The 14,782-nt window shown below is 45.3% G+C and overlaps 1 protein-coding gene across 15 annotated transcripts in view; it reads right to left on the bottom strand.

Annotated features, from left to right (window-relative positions):
* Window positions 1-14,782, bottom strand: part of FNBP1 (formin binding protein 1) — a 123,195-nt gene that overhangs the window by 36,164 nt on the left and 72,249 nt on the right. For all 15 annotated transcript variants that reach the window (XR_014164667.1, XM_081897089.1, XM_081897087.1 and 12 more), the window contains exons 5-7: window positions 12,226-12,288; window positions 11,476-11,580; window positions 529-657 (exon numbers count right to left, since the gene is read on the bottom strand). Coding sequence is in view for 14 of the 15 variants with exons in the window: in XM_081897089.1 (XP_081753215.1) it covers window positions 529-657; window positions 11,476-11,580; window positions 12,226-12,288 (297 nt within the window). In the remaining variant the exon portion in view is untranslated. The remainder of the gene's footprint in view (window positions 1-528; window positions 658-11,475; window positions 11,581-12,225; window positions 12,289-14,782) is intronic.

Genomic DNA, 14,782 nt, shown 5'->3' with positions numbered 1-14,782 from the left:
TGTTGGACTACAACTCCCATCAGCCCTTGCAAGGACAATCCATTCAATTAGGTTAGCCCATTTGCACTGGGACAGATCCAGTGTTGATTCTCCTTAGAGTAAGCCCACTGGGACTAATGGGCATGGCTAGCTCCAGTTCATTTGCTTCAATGGGTATACTCTGAGTAGGGCTCAGCTGAATGCAGGGTTTTACCATGAGTGTCTGCTCATTAAGGTTTTAGTCTTGCTTTAAAGTGTGTGTGTGTGTGTTTTAAATTATCTTAAGATATAAACTGCCCTGATGAGGTGGTGGCTCAGAAGACAATTACAGAGCAAAACCAAGTATAAGTCACTGAGCTCACATCTGCACCTTGCACTTAAAACACATGGCTGCCCCTGGAAACTGTAGTTTGTTCAGAGCCCTGGGGACTATAGCTCTGTGACGGGAAAACAGGATTTTTTTTGGCGGGGGGAAACTGCGTGCTTTAAATGCACAATGTGGGCATAACCTAAGAGATGGAGAAAGTGGGTCGCTAGAGGAGCTCTCACCTGGAAGATGTTAGGGATGTGGGTATGATAATGGTCATGCTGCTCATGGTTGAATCTCTGTAATGTGGAGGAGTATTCCGCTTTGCTCTCTTCAGCCATCTGATGGCGGAGCTGAGCTTGCTGCCGTGCCTGGAGGGAAAAGAAAAAGATAAAAGTCTCAGAGACTTGGGTGACCTGGGGAATTAATCCTGTATCATACCATTGGCATGGTGCATGATGCTTGCCAGATACAGTGCACATTTTGGAAGATTGCCATAGTTGTGTTCCATGTGCCTCCTGTAAACAGTGTTAAAGATAAAATAAAACAATCATTTTTTAAGGCAACCAACTAATCCGCTTTGATTGAGCAGCCTGAATTTGCTGGTATGTGATGGAATCCCTCCTGAAAAGAGTGAGTCCTTGTTATAGATTACCAGTGGTATGTTCAATTTGATTGCATTTTTATCAATATGAAATGTTTTCTTTAGCCTATTGTTTATTACTGTTACAATAATATGCACAGAACATTGGAAGCCGCCTTATACTGCCTTAGGTCCATCAGGTTCAGTCTTATCTAGACTGCCTGGCAATGGTTCTCCAGGGGTTTCAGCCAGTAGTACTTGGGAGATGCTGGGGATTGAGCCTGGGGCCTTCTGCATGCAAGGCAGGTGCTCTGCCGCTGGGCCAAGAACCTTTGGGCAAACGCTGAAAGGAAAAGATGCCGAGAGAGTGATTCAGTGGGAGTGGAGAAACCCTCTCCTTCCCCCCACTCCCTGCCTGTTTTTATCATTAGTTTATTTTTGAAGCCTCCCTGTGTGTCTGCCTCTCCCGGTCCCTGTCTTGTTTATCTCCTCGGAGGCGGAACTACAGTTTTGGCAGGCTGCCTTTTGGTTGAGGTACAACAACACAGTCTTTTGCTGGAGAAGTGGGAGGAGGAAAAGTCCAGCTAACTTTGAGCTTGGAAATCAAATTTCTGAATTGCTGCTAAGAAGCCTTGGAGATGCCTCACTCCTGGGAGCCCGGGTGGAGAGCCTTTTTCATTCTCTTCTGGGCAACCGCCCCCACTCCGCCCCACTCAGGGGCCGCATGCCGGTGGTGGGTGGGTCCAGAAGGAAGAGTGGGTAGAGCAATGGATGCAAATTTTACCTCTATACTGTAGGTTCATTTGAACACATTAACACACACATCCCTTTCTAGCAGAGTGAGAACAACGTATGCCACCTTGAGCTCCCTGGAGAAAAAGGTGGGTTAAACAAACAACAAGCACTGTAGCAACCAGATAATTAATCTAATACAAAGACCGATTAATGTGCGTCCAAAAGATGCACAATCATACATGTGTGCTACACCCAGAAGTAACTCAAAATGTCACTCAACATATCACGAAAAGGGAGAAATGAGAGTGGAGGGAACGAGGGGCGCTTATATGCACTGTTGACACACAAGGGCCGGGAACGGAACCCCCACACAAAATGATAGTTGACTGTAATTATCAACGCTGACTGGCTCTCATTGGCCTGGTGGGGCAGAAGGCAGGAAGACCTCCAGTAGGTGAGGCCAGAGCCAATGACAGGCAAAGCCGCTACAGTGGTACCTCGGGTTAAGAACTTAATTCGTTCTGGAGGTCGGTTCTTAACATGAAACTGTTCTTAACCTGAGATACCATTTTAGCTAATGGGGCCTCCCACCCCCGCCGCACGATTTCTGTTCTCATCCTGAGGTAAAGTTCTTAACCCGAGGTATTATTTCTGGGTTAGCGGAGTCTGTAACCTGAAGCGTCTGTAACCTGAGGTACCACTATATCTGTTTGGTTGTAAGAAAGCAGGCAGGTGGAGGTTGGCTGAGGGAAGGTTGAGGGTGGTGGGGCATAGGGTTGCCAGGTCAGGAGCACTGAGGTTTCAGGGCCAAACCTGAGACCTAGGGGAGGCCCCTGGGGATGTCACAGGGGAAGGGCCTAGAGAAGGAGGTTAACTGGGAGAGAGGAAAGGAGGAGGGCAACCCAGCCGCTGCAAAATGTCTCTATTATAATCTGCAGCTAGCTACTGCTATATTGGACCTAGACTCCAACTGATGCTAATAATTACACATACGCTCAGAGGTGCCCTCCTCACTTTTAGCCTCCTTGGGGCTGGTGGTGTAGAAAACAAGGAGGCCACCAGTAGGTGGCGCCAGAGCCAATGGCAGGCAGAGTCACCTTCTAAGCCAGCAGTTCTCAACCTGTGGGTCCCCAGATGTTGTTGGACTACAACTCCCATCATTCCTGAGCTCTGGCCTTGCTAGCTAGGGATGATGGGAGTTGTAGTTCAACAACATCTGGGGACCCACAGGTTGAGAAAGGCTATATCTAAGCAGTTGTAAGAAGACAAGTATGATAGATAGGGGCAGGCTGAGGGCAGAGTGGGGGGGGGCAGTGCACAAGATGCTCCAATAATAATAATAATAATAATAATAATAATAATAATAATTTATTATTTATACCCCGCCCATCTGGCTGAGTTTCCCCAGCCACTCTGGGCGGCTCCCAATCAGTGTTAAAAACAGTACAGCATTACATATTAAAAACTTCCCTGAACAGGGCTGCCTTAAGATGTTTTCTGAATGTCAGGTAATTCAGGGCCAATTCTCTAGGCGCTCAGAGGCACTCCCTTCACCTTTATCCTCATGTGTTTTTGGCTCTGCTGAAAGGCCTCTGTGGCAGAGACAGGAAGAGAGGGCATCTGGGCCACAGGCGGGAGGAGAAAAACCCAGCTCAGATGCCGGCGGCGAGCAGGGAAAGAGAGCCAAAATGAAACAGATGGGTTGCACAAAAAGAAAAACAGGAGGCTCTAGGGTGAAAAAATCCTAGCCAAGGCAGGAGTTCGGGTAATGCTAAAACAAAAGGGATTGATAGGGGAAAATATTTGTGCAAAGATTTTCTGGACGGGCTGACAGCAGCCATTTGAATCACATGGAATGGATTGACCCAGTGGGAGCCTTCCTGCAGAGGAGGCACTCTCTGTTACCTCTTGTGTGGGACCCTGACATGGACCTTCCGTGCCTTTCTCACACAGCCTCCGCCTCTGGGCTTCAGGGGGTGTGATTCTTTGATCATTCAGACGCTTCCTGATACTGCAGAAATACCAGCCAGAGAGAAGAGGTTCCCTGCTGCCTCTCTGTATTGGACCTGCCCCAGGCCTTCCTTGTCTTTTCCGCACAGCCTCTCCCTCTGGGATTCAATTGATGCTGAAAAAATACCAGCAAGGGGTGGGGAGGGGGAGGCAGCCCTGCTGCTGTTCTGTGTGACTCACAGCTCCTGCTTGAAACCCTGGGAAGGTGCTGCCAGACAGTGTGGATAATACTGAGCTAGAGACAGACAAGTATAAGGCAGTTCCTTACATTCCCACTGCATTTGACCTTTTCACCATCGAAATCCACGGAGGAGAATTTTGGTGCTCCTCCTCCGTAAAGACTTTTGTTCCCCTGAACATGCTGACAACACTTCCCTCCACCCCAAAATTTATTTGCCAATCGTGTTTTGCCTCTATTTCCATTGGTACTTCACAACTTGAGTTTGCTATTAGAGGGAGTGCAAGAAGAAAGCGCCAAACTGACATTTAGATGGACTTGGATCCATTTTAAAGGTGTTGGAACAAAAGAAGGGGGGGAACAGTCCAATTTAATGTCGTTCAGGTCAGTAAAGTCGGGGGGGGAGCGTAAAAAGGGAGTTTCAGAGTGGAATCACATGGTCATAGAGTTGGGACACCAAGGGTCACCTAATCCAAACCCTTGCAGTGCAAGAATCTCAACTAAAACTTCCATGACAGATCAACCCCTGCTTAAAAAACGTCCAAAGAAGGAGAGCCCACCACCTTCCAAGGTAGTTCATTCCACTTTTGAACGGCTCTGCCTGTCACAAAGTTATTCCTGATGTTTAGTTTGAATATTTGTTGTCTGAATAGAGCATGGGTAGGCAAACTAAGGCCCAAGGCCTTAGCAGAGCATGGGTAGGCAAACTAATGGGTAGGCAAACTGAATAGAGCATGGGTAGGCAAACTAAAGGGACACAGGTGGCGCTGTGGGTTAAAGCCTCAGCGCCTAGGACTTGCTGATCGAAAGGTCGGCGGTTCGAATCCCTGCTGCGGGGTGCGCTCCCGCTGCTCGGTCCCAGCGCCTGCCAACCGTTTTATAGCGGGAAGGTAAATGGCGTTTCTGTGTGCTGTGCTGGTGCTGGCTCGCCAGAGCAGCGATGTCACGCTGGCCACGTGACCCGGAAGTGTCTTCGGACAGCGCTGGCCCCTGGCCTCTTAAGTGAGATGGGCGCACAACCCCAAAGTCTGTCAAGACTGGCCCGTACGGGCAGGGGTACCTTTACCTTTACCTTAGGCAAACTAAGCCCTAATTGCCTTCTCAATCCGACCCGCGGACGGTCTGGGAATCAGCATGTTTTTACATGAGTAGAATGTGCCCTTTTATTTAAAATGCATCTCTGGGTTATTTGTGAGGCATAGGAATTCGTTCACCCCCCCCTAAATATAGTCTGGCCCCCACAAGGTCTGAGGGACAGTGGACTGGCCCCCTGCTGAAAAAGTTTGCTGACCCCTGGAATAGAGGAAAAGCACTCTGGGCCTCCCCTCAAACTCACCCACTAAATGCCTGGTCAAGAGCTTCCAGAACTGCTGCTGGCTTCTAATGATATAAATAAAAAGCTGCCGAATACCATGTTAGAGCATTGGTTCATCTAACTCAAGATTGTTTAGGCTGGCTGGCAGCGGTTCTTCAGGGCTGCAGATTTAAACTTGGACCTTCTGCATGCAGAGCAGAGGCTCAGCCCCTAAGCTACAGCCTCTCCCTATGTGAACATAGTTTGTGATCATAGAATCATAGCGTTGGAAAGGACCCTGAGGATCATCTAGTCCAACTCCCTGCATTGCAGGAATCAAACCTGCAACCTTGGCATTATCAGCACCATGCTCTAACCAACTGAGGAAGTGAGGCTTGATAAGAGAAAAAACAACCACCCTTTCCTATAACTCCTGTTAGGAACAATCCTTTCCTATAATACCATCTTGTTGTTCTTGCTGTTCAATTGCAAACTCTGTTTTGTGTTTCTAAGTGCGCCCCTTTTAAAATGTCAGTGCAAGAAGAGACTTGGCTTTATTTATTAACTCCCATTTGCCCCACCTCTCTTCCAAGAAGCTCGAGGTGGGGCACAGAGATCTTCAATAAGGGAAAAAGCCGTAGCTCAGAGCACCTGTTTCACATGCATCAGGTCCTGGGTTCAATCCCCAACGGCTAGGAAGGTCTCCTGCCTGAAACCCTGGAGAGCTGCTGCCAGTCAGTGCAGACAATACTGAGCTAAATGGACCAATGGTCCGACTCAGTTCAAGGCAGCTTCCTGCAAGAAGATTTCCTTTCCACCCCCCAGCTTTCCAAAAACTTCCAAGAACCGAGTGACCCAATAAGGATATCCAAAGCTCAGGAGCAGCTTTTGAGCTAGTGACGAAGGGGAAAAAAGGGAAGATAAATGGGGGCAGGTTCTGAGAGTCTCGTGAGCTGGAGAGAGAGAGGCTGTTTCCCCAAAATGGGCAAAGAATTGAAACGCAAAACAGAAACCTGTGGTCTTGAAAAGGAGAACGGCTAAGAGGCTCATATCCCCAAACTGCTGCCAGCCAGCTTTTGCCGCTCCAGCAGAGTTTAGGAAGCAAAAGTCTTGGAGTTAAATGTTTGCACTTTCAACTTCACCAAGTGCAGATGTGGGGGAGGAGGCGTTAAGGTGGATGGGAACGTGTTTCCCAAGACACCCATCGTAAAGGCCAGGAAGTGGGCTGTGCAGATTCCTGAGAAGCACCAGCCCCAACAATTTGGAAGCTGTGTGCTCCCCGCTGACAGCTCAGGGTCAGAGCATCTGCTTTGCATGCAGAAGGTCCCAGGTTCATTCCCAGACACCTGCAGGCAGGTTTTACTGTTTTGGAGACAGTGATTTTGTTAAGATTCATCTGTAAATGCAAATTTAAATGCTGGGTTAGATCAAACGTTCATCTACTTCCCCCACCTGTCTCCTGTCAATGTCTAGCCAGATACCCTTGGAGAACTCAGAGGAAGGGCAAACTGGAAACAGAATTTGCCTGCCACTGGCTTCTAGCACCTGGTGATCAGAGGCATCATTGGGAAATAAGCAACTCAGGAGCATTCATTGCAACACACTATACTTAGGACTGCCTCTGAAGGAGTCTGGGAAACTTTAGCTGGTGCAGAATTTGGTGGTCAGGTTGCTCACTGGGCCAAGACAGCTTGAGTATGTAACACTGATCCTTGCCCAACTGCCCAGACTGCCAATTATGAAGGGAAGCAACACGAGAATAGGCCTTTTCTGTGGTGGCTCCCTGTTTAGGGAATGCTGATTAACATTTTAAATATATTTGCGGGAGGAGGGTTATTGGTTGGTTTCTGTCATAGTTCTTGTTTTTATTGAACTGCCTTGTGATATTTGGGTGAAGGGCAGTTTACACAATTAATTAATTAATTAATTAATTATACTGCCTTCAACTGTGTAGGCAAAGCATAGCCATCAGGGCTAGCAGCTACTGACAGCCTTGAATTTGTCCAATGCTCTTTTAAAGCCATCTTGGTTGACGGGAGTGTGTTCCATAGTTTAACTATGAACTGAGTGATGATGTACACAGGAAAACCTGCCCCGCCTCCCGCTTAATTTACCCACTCGGGCAGGTGGAATGACTCACAGCTCTTTATTAAGCAAAAAAGAAGAAACAAATATATTATTCAAACAAACACATCACTTTGGGACAATGTTGGCGCTCCCCAGAGATGCAAAGAAATATGTGTCTGCACACCTAAGGGAACAATATACGCTCTACTAAAGTAATCAAACACATGGAGAAGCAAGCTAGGGTGTCACTTCCAAAAACGGGCTCAGACAATACGCAAAGTAGGTCATCAAGCCGGTGGAGAAAAACAGCAGCCGCCTCTGAATGAAGCCAGCAAGAGATCTGGTCTCAGGGCCAGGAAGTCTTTGGGAATGTGGAGGGTGAGAGAGCCAAGCAAATAAAATCTGTACTGAGCTAGACACCATAAAGAAGGCTGATCGCTGAAGAATTGATGCTTTTGAATTATGGTGCTGGAAGAGACTCTTGAGAGTCCCATGGACTGCAAGAAGATCAAACCTATCCATTCTTAAGGAAATCAGCCCTGAGTGCTCACTGGAAGGACAGATTCTGAAGCTGAGACCTCAATACTTTGGCCACCTTAGGAGAAGAGAAGAATCCCTGGAAAAGACCCTGATGTTGGGAAAGATGAAGGGCACAAGGAGAAGGGGACCACAGAGGACGAAATGGTTGGACATTGTTCTTGAAGCTACCAACATGAGCTTGACCAAACTGCAGGAGGCAGTGGAGACAGGAGTGCCTGGCATGCTCTGGTCCATGGGGTCACGAAGAGTCGGACACGACTAAACGACAACAAAATTATTTTAGAACCATGAGGACTAGCACCTTCCAGGACTATTTTGCAAGCAGAAGGTCCCAGGAGAAATGAGAATGTCCCCTGCCTGAAGCCCTGGACAGTTGCTGCCGGTCAGTGTAGACAATACTGAGCTAGATGAACCAACAGTCTGACTGATGAACTAACAGTCTGAAGCTGTTCAAGGCAGCTTCCTTAAAAAAAAAAAGGAACTACTTTTTTCCCAACTGTCTAAAAACTTCCTAAATAAACACGAGAGAGAGAGAGAGAGAGAGAGAGAGAGAGAGAGAGAGAGAGAGAGAGACTGATTCTGTTGCATCATCCTTTGGAAGCTGAACGGCTTCTGAGTTATGGCTAAACTACCCCCTCCAAGCTTCCCTCCTCCTGCTTGCCTCCCCCTCTTCCCCCAAACTATCACAGCAGTCCCTTGATTAAACAATGTCCTATTCTGCACTTGCGAATTATGTAAGGATGAGCCCCACATCACATGCTTACGGCAAAGCACCCAAAGGGAGGCTGGCAAATACAGCTCTCTCTGTGTGTAGTTCCTCTTTTATTGGCCCATCATTCAGAAGTGGCTACTGGCATGGCTAGTTGCACAAGCCTGGAGAACCCCAGTGATATATGTAACATTTTTTTCCCATTTTATAATGTACATAGGACACAGAGAAGAGTTAGAACAGCAGATAAATCATGGAACTGAGGAGTTGGAAGGGATGCCCAAGGGTTATTTAGTACAACGCACGAATCACAGCTAAAGAATCCGCGGCAAGTGACCACCCGATCCTCTGCTTAGAAACCTCAAATGAAGTAGAGTGCTTATCTTTTAATGCTAATTAAAAGATGGGAAAACCTATAAAACAGGCTTGCGGAGTGAGTACAGTCCGTTGCATGTGGGGTTCAAATAACCAAGTCTAGAACACCAGCGTTATCAAATTATCAAGTTAAGTTCCAGATTTTTATCTTCCTTCTTCTCTTTTATTTTCCTTGGTTTCCTCTGCTTTGGGCCATTATTGGGATTATACACACATGAAGGTGACGACTGGCTGGGAGAAGAAAGGGGAGCTCCGAGGTGAGATTTGGGAAGGTCCACCCCTTTCTGTGGGTGACAAGGGTTCAGAGCTACCTTTGAGAGAGGACTCTGCATATTCTTTTCTTTTTTTCAGTTTTTGTTTTTATTTAGTTTGTTTTTTATTGTATTATGCAAAAAACCTTAACAAAATATTATGAAAGTCTAGTTCCAGATTTACCTGGCTTCTGATGAGGGCTGTCTTGAAAATAATGGCTCCGTTGTCTATGTTGTAAAAAAATGTCAAATCCTATAGAAAGCACCTGGAGGTTCTAGTCCTTGTCAAAATCTCAAAATATGCACAGTTTTCTCCATTATAGCTACATTCCAGATTGAGTGGCACCAAGCACACGGTGTAAGGTTTTGGGCTGTTTTCCATTCAGTTGCTATTACTATTTGAGCTGCCAAGATGATACACAAGACCAATTCATTGGCATCTTAAAAAATATTCAATGAAATTTTGGACAACGAGCAATTGTTTCTTTGGCATTATTTATAATTTCTGACAAAATTAAATGCCAAAACACAGGCCACTGTTTTGACAGCTGTGATGCTCCTTGGAATGACAATCTGCTGTGGTACAGCTTTGTATTTCGGGGTGGGAGAGATTCTGGCAATTTTAAAGCTGGCAGCGAACAGCACAGGCTTACATTTAGGGGGGGGGCACGTCCGCTTTGCATTTCAAAGAAATGTGGTGAGATAGGAGGAGACTGGTTTGTATCTAGTTGCTGGATCCCCAGCAAGCCAAGAATTTAACAAAGGGAAAGACATGTCCATATTGGGACGTACAGGCAGCTCTCGCTATCCAAACACTTGTTATATGAAAATTCACATATCCAAACACAAGGAATTAGTGCCCAAACCTCGCTATACATCGCAGATTCAGATATCCAAACAGGCAGACCTGCATGTAGTACTGAAAACTAATAAGCAGCCTTAAACAAGCCTTACTTTTTCATGTTTTGCTGGTTTGTGGCAGCTGTTTCACCAGATATGCCTGGGGGTGGGGAAGTCGGACAGAGGAGAGAACATTTATTCTCTCCGTTTGCCTTTTGCAGAGGGTTTTCCATATTTCATTTTGGCTATTTTTGGGTCAAAATTCCATGGTCAGTGGGGAGTAATGTGGGCCTTAGTGAAGGTCACTGAACCACAATACCGTGGTACCTTCAGGTTACAGACGCTTCAGGTTACAGACGCTTCAGGTTACAGACTCTGCTAACCCAGGAATAGTACCTCGGGTTAAGAACTTTGCTTCAGGATTAGAACAGAAATTGCGCAGCGGCGGCACGGTAGCCCCATTAGCTAAAGTGGTGCTTCAGGTTAAGAACAGTTTCAGGTTAAGAATGGACCTCCGGAACGAATTAAGTTCTTAACCCGAGGTACCACTGTACTGAAATGAAACCCCCATGTCCAGAGGCAGTCTACCTTAGCATGAAGGGCAGCCCTACCTGGAGATGCTACAAGGAATTGAACCTAGGACTTCCTTCATGCAAAGCAGACCCTTTATTCTTGAGGTACAGCCTAAAATTAATAACCTAGTCCCATGGTTCTGAATAATTTGAACAAAAACATAGGCATATGCACCCCAACACCCGCTTTGACCATGGAGGTTGCCCATCAACAGCCGTCTCCTCCATGAGGTTGCCCAACCCCTTTTAAAGCCATCTAAGTTGTGGCCATTATTTCCTCCTATGGCAGCAAGCTCCACAGTTTAATTAAGTGCTGCATGAATAAGTCCCAAATGCTGCAAGCTTTCCTAATAGGGGGACAAATGCAGCTACATGCCTTCTGGAATTTGCTCCTCCAGAAAAGTTATGGAGATTAGCCCTTGTTGCAGTTTATTTCTAGCTGAGAAGAGCACCCTGGCTATTTTTAGCAAGCCATGTCTGAAATATCGAAATTCCCAGAGGAGCGCTATAGATGCAATCACCAGAAACAGACCTGGCTTTATCAAAATCAGCAGTAACCAACACATACTGAAAGTTATCTGTTTTGCAAGTGCTCAGTCCGTTTGGGAGCTCAGTTAGGTTTGAAGCTTGTGTGTGACTTTCTTTTAAAACAGCACTGGGGAAACTTCTGTCTCTGTGAGGAGAGTGAGATGATAGCTAAGAACTCTGTTCTGAAAGCCAGTATGGTGTAGTGGTTGGGAGTGACCAGGGTTCAGCTCACGGGATGACCCTGGGACAGTCACTGCCTCTTATAGGGTTGTTGTGGGAATCAATTAAGAAGGGGGAGAGCATTTGCATCACCTTGAGCTCAATTAATCAATAAAATATACTAGCATTTGTCATGATTCCAATTTAAAGCAGTATCATACAACTTTCAACAGTCATGGCTTCCCCCTATTTCCCTCACAGAACTACGACTCCCAAGTGGTTTATAACATGTAATCCCTCTTCACAGAAAATTCCCAAATCTCCTGCCTCATTTTTTTTTTGGTTTACCTTTTCGACGTCTGCTTTCGTTACATTGATATCAGCGTCCATCTTTTCGAAATACTGCTGCGCCCTGTCCGCTTCTTTGCAGTCCCTTTCAAATCTTCTTTTGCTCTGTTAAGGGAAAGGCAGTGTTGCATAGCGGTTAGAGTGCCAGACTAGAACCTGGGAGATCAGAGTTCGAATCCCGCCATGAAGTTTGGGCCAGCTGGGTGTGACCTCTCAGTCTAACATACCTCACAGGGTTATTGTGGGGATTAAATGGGGAGGAGGAAAACTATCTAAACCACCTTGAGCTGCTTGGAGGAAAGGTGGGATACAAATTTAAATAACAACAACAACAACAACAATAATGGGAGGGAATAAGGTTTGAGCAAGGAATTCCCTGTCTCTTGACATCAGGCATTGCTGTACCCTTTTCAAAAAAAAAAGTTTTGTTTAAGCAAGCTTATGTAGAAAGCTATGTGTTTTAATCTCTTTTCACTAATTATCTTTGGAATGCTTGAAATGGACTTTCAATTATGATTTTGATGTTTTGCTCCTCACATAAACTGCAATCAAGCAGTATATAAATGTAGTGAAATAAATAATAAATAAAATAAGATATGGCTCAGGAGCACAACACCTAACCCACTTGACTTGCCTCTTCTGGAAAGAATGTTCCTGGACCTCGTGGAAATTGTCTGAGACCCTTCCTTGTGTGAAATCCCTGTGTAAGACCCACCAATGTCAGGAGGGTTGTTGTTTTTTTTAACTCACCGATTCAAGCTGCTTCCAGCAAGTTTCGATGTGCTGCTGAGCTTTTCTGCCGTCATGAAAGTGCTGTTATAAAACCATAGCAAAGAGTTATTAAGGAACTGTACTGAGACAAAAACGTATGTACACCTGTTTGCCCTATATTTATTACATTTAGACATATGATATGCAACAGTTACACAAACTGAGATTTAAAATAAAACTGTATACACTCAGATAAACGTTTCTCAATATATTATCAAGTTGTGTTAAATGATGTTTAATAATGTATATGCTTAGATTTTTGACCATTAATAAAAGGTATTTTGAATCAATAACAATGTTAAGTTACAGGGGTTTATAGGAATTTATAGGGAGTATGGAAGAAAATTAAAACATGCTTCATGCAAGTCAAACTATGGTGTAAACTATAGGTACTGTTCTGCTGTATGCCTCATGGTTCGTATAATCAATAAAATAATACCAAACTGCATAAAAATAGCCATGTTTCTTTTGGCCTCTTGCTAATTTTAATTTTTGTGTCAGTTTTTCCAATAATGGTGTTAACCAAATTGCATTATACTATTGGTCCACGATTAATAATTGCAATGATTTCCATGTCCTGGCAATGGTTGTTCTTGTAGCGGTTAATAAATGTGTTATGAGCTCTTTATTTCTAATTTGCAGCATATCATGACTATACAAATGAAGTAGAGCTAGTCCTAAAGTAATCGGAAATGCTTTTAATTAAAGACATTTCTGTAAATACATTTTACCACAATATTTATATTTTTGGACACTATCACCACATATGCTGATATGTCCTTATAATGGGACATCCTCTCAAACACATGGGATAACTGTTCAGTTTTATATAGAATAGGCGTCTTGATGTAAAGTACAGTGATACCTCGGTACTTGAATGGTTTGGCTCCAGAACAAATCGGCTCCCGAACACAACAAACCTGGAAGTAAGTGTTCCAGTTTGCGAAAGTTTTTCGGAAGCCAAATGCCTGACACAGCTTCCGCAGCTTCCAATGGAGTGCAGGAAGCTCCTGCAGCCAATCGGAAGCTACATCCACCTATTTCTATATTCCCAGTCATAGAATCATAGAATTGTAGAGTTAGAAGGGACCCAAAGGGCCATCTAGTTCAACCCCTTATAATGCATTTTTAAAATATATATTTTAAATGAGATTCTCTTCCAAGCCACATTAGTTTTTGGGTCAGCAACTTGTTTCTCTTAACTAGCCAACATGGTGCCCTCCAGGCAGTAGTGTGGTGGCAAATCCCAGCTACACCCCTCCACCCAGCTATGCCCCTTTCTAAGATTATACAACCTTCTAGCACTATACCAGGGGTCAGCAAACTTTTTCAGCAGGGGGCCGGTCCACTGTCCCTCAGACCTTGTGGGGGGGCGGACTATATATATATATATATATTTTGGGGGGGTGAACAAAGTGAACAAATTCCTATGCCCCACCAATAACCCAGAGATGCATTTTAAATAAAATGACACATTCTACTCATGTAAAAACACACTGATTCCCGGACCGTCCGCGAGCTGGATTTAGAAGGTGATTGGGCCGGATCCAGCCCCGGGCCTTAGTTTGCTTACCCATACAATGCTCTTAAAATTTAAGGAGGAGGAGGAGGAGGAGCAGCAGCAGCAGCAGCAGGAGGAGGAATGCATTGCAATGATCAGTGAAGATCTCCCCGTGTTGCCTTTCAGAGCATGTTACTTTTGGGTTTCACCGCTCGTGCATGCAGATGCTCAAAATGATGTCACGCGCATGCGCAGAAGCGGCGAATCACGACCCACGCAGATGCGGGTTGCGTTCGCTTCAGGATGTGAACGGGGCTCTGAAACGGATCCCATTCACATCCAGAGGTACCACTGTACTGCAATTATCTTCTGAAGTTCCATTGTATGTAACAGAACTTGCGCCCCATTCTGTTGAAACTGGAGCCCTTTATGTTTTCAATATCCCTAAACACCTAGCTTTGGAGCAAACACAACTCCTCAAGTGTCCTTTCTACCCACCTTTTCCAGAGTGACCCTAGGAGCCCATCCTCAGTGGCTGACTCACCTCCTTTCAATTCTGATGGGCTCCAATGACATATTAATTGGAAAGCTCTAGGAGGCAGGGACCCAGCTTCAGAAACAGCAATGGGTCTACGACCCTAGACCACTACACTTCTGCCTCCAGATGTTAGTCTGGAATGATGGGAGTTGCACCACATTGGCCACCCCAGCCCTAACTAGAAAGGGGAACATTTTTTGGTTGTCTAACTTCTGCTCTGATATTACTGGGTCTCAGTTAAGTCTTGCCCATAATTTTTGGTAGATCTACTCAGAGTATCTTAGCCAGGTTACCATACTCATACCTACAACGAACACTCAATTAAAGGCCAGCTGAAGCCATAAAAGGCAATGCAGCTGGATTACGGGCAGAGCTGAAAGAGTAATTGTTTCCCATTAACTCTGATGACACCCGTCCTGCGCCAATCTTTTCTACCACATGGAGAATAATTATCTCCTTTTTTAAAAAGGAAAATCCAACATCCACTGCAATACAGC

Source organism: Podarcis melisellensis (assembly GCF_964234715.1).
Source record: "Podarcis melisellensis genome assembly, chromosome: Z".
In the NCBI taxonomy this organism is placed as follows: Eukaryota; Metazoa; Chordata; class Lepidosauria; order Squamata; family Lacertidae; genus Podarcis; species Podarcis melisellensis.
Note: the sequence above shows the minus strand (reverse complement) of the source record. Positions and strands in the feature narration are given on the sequence as shown.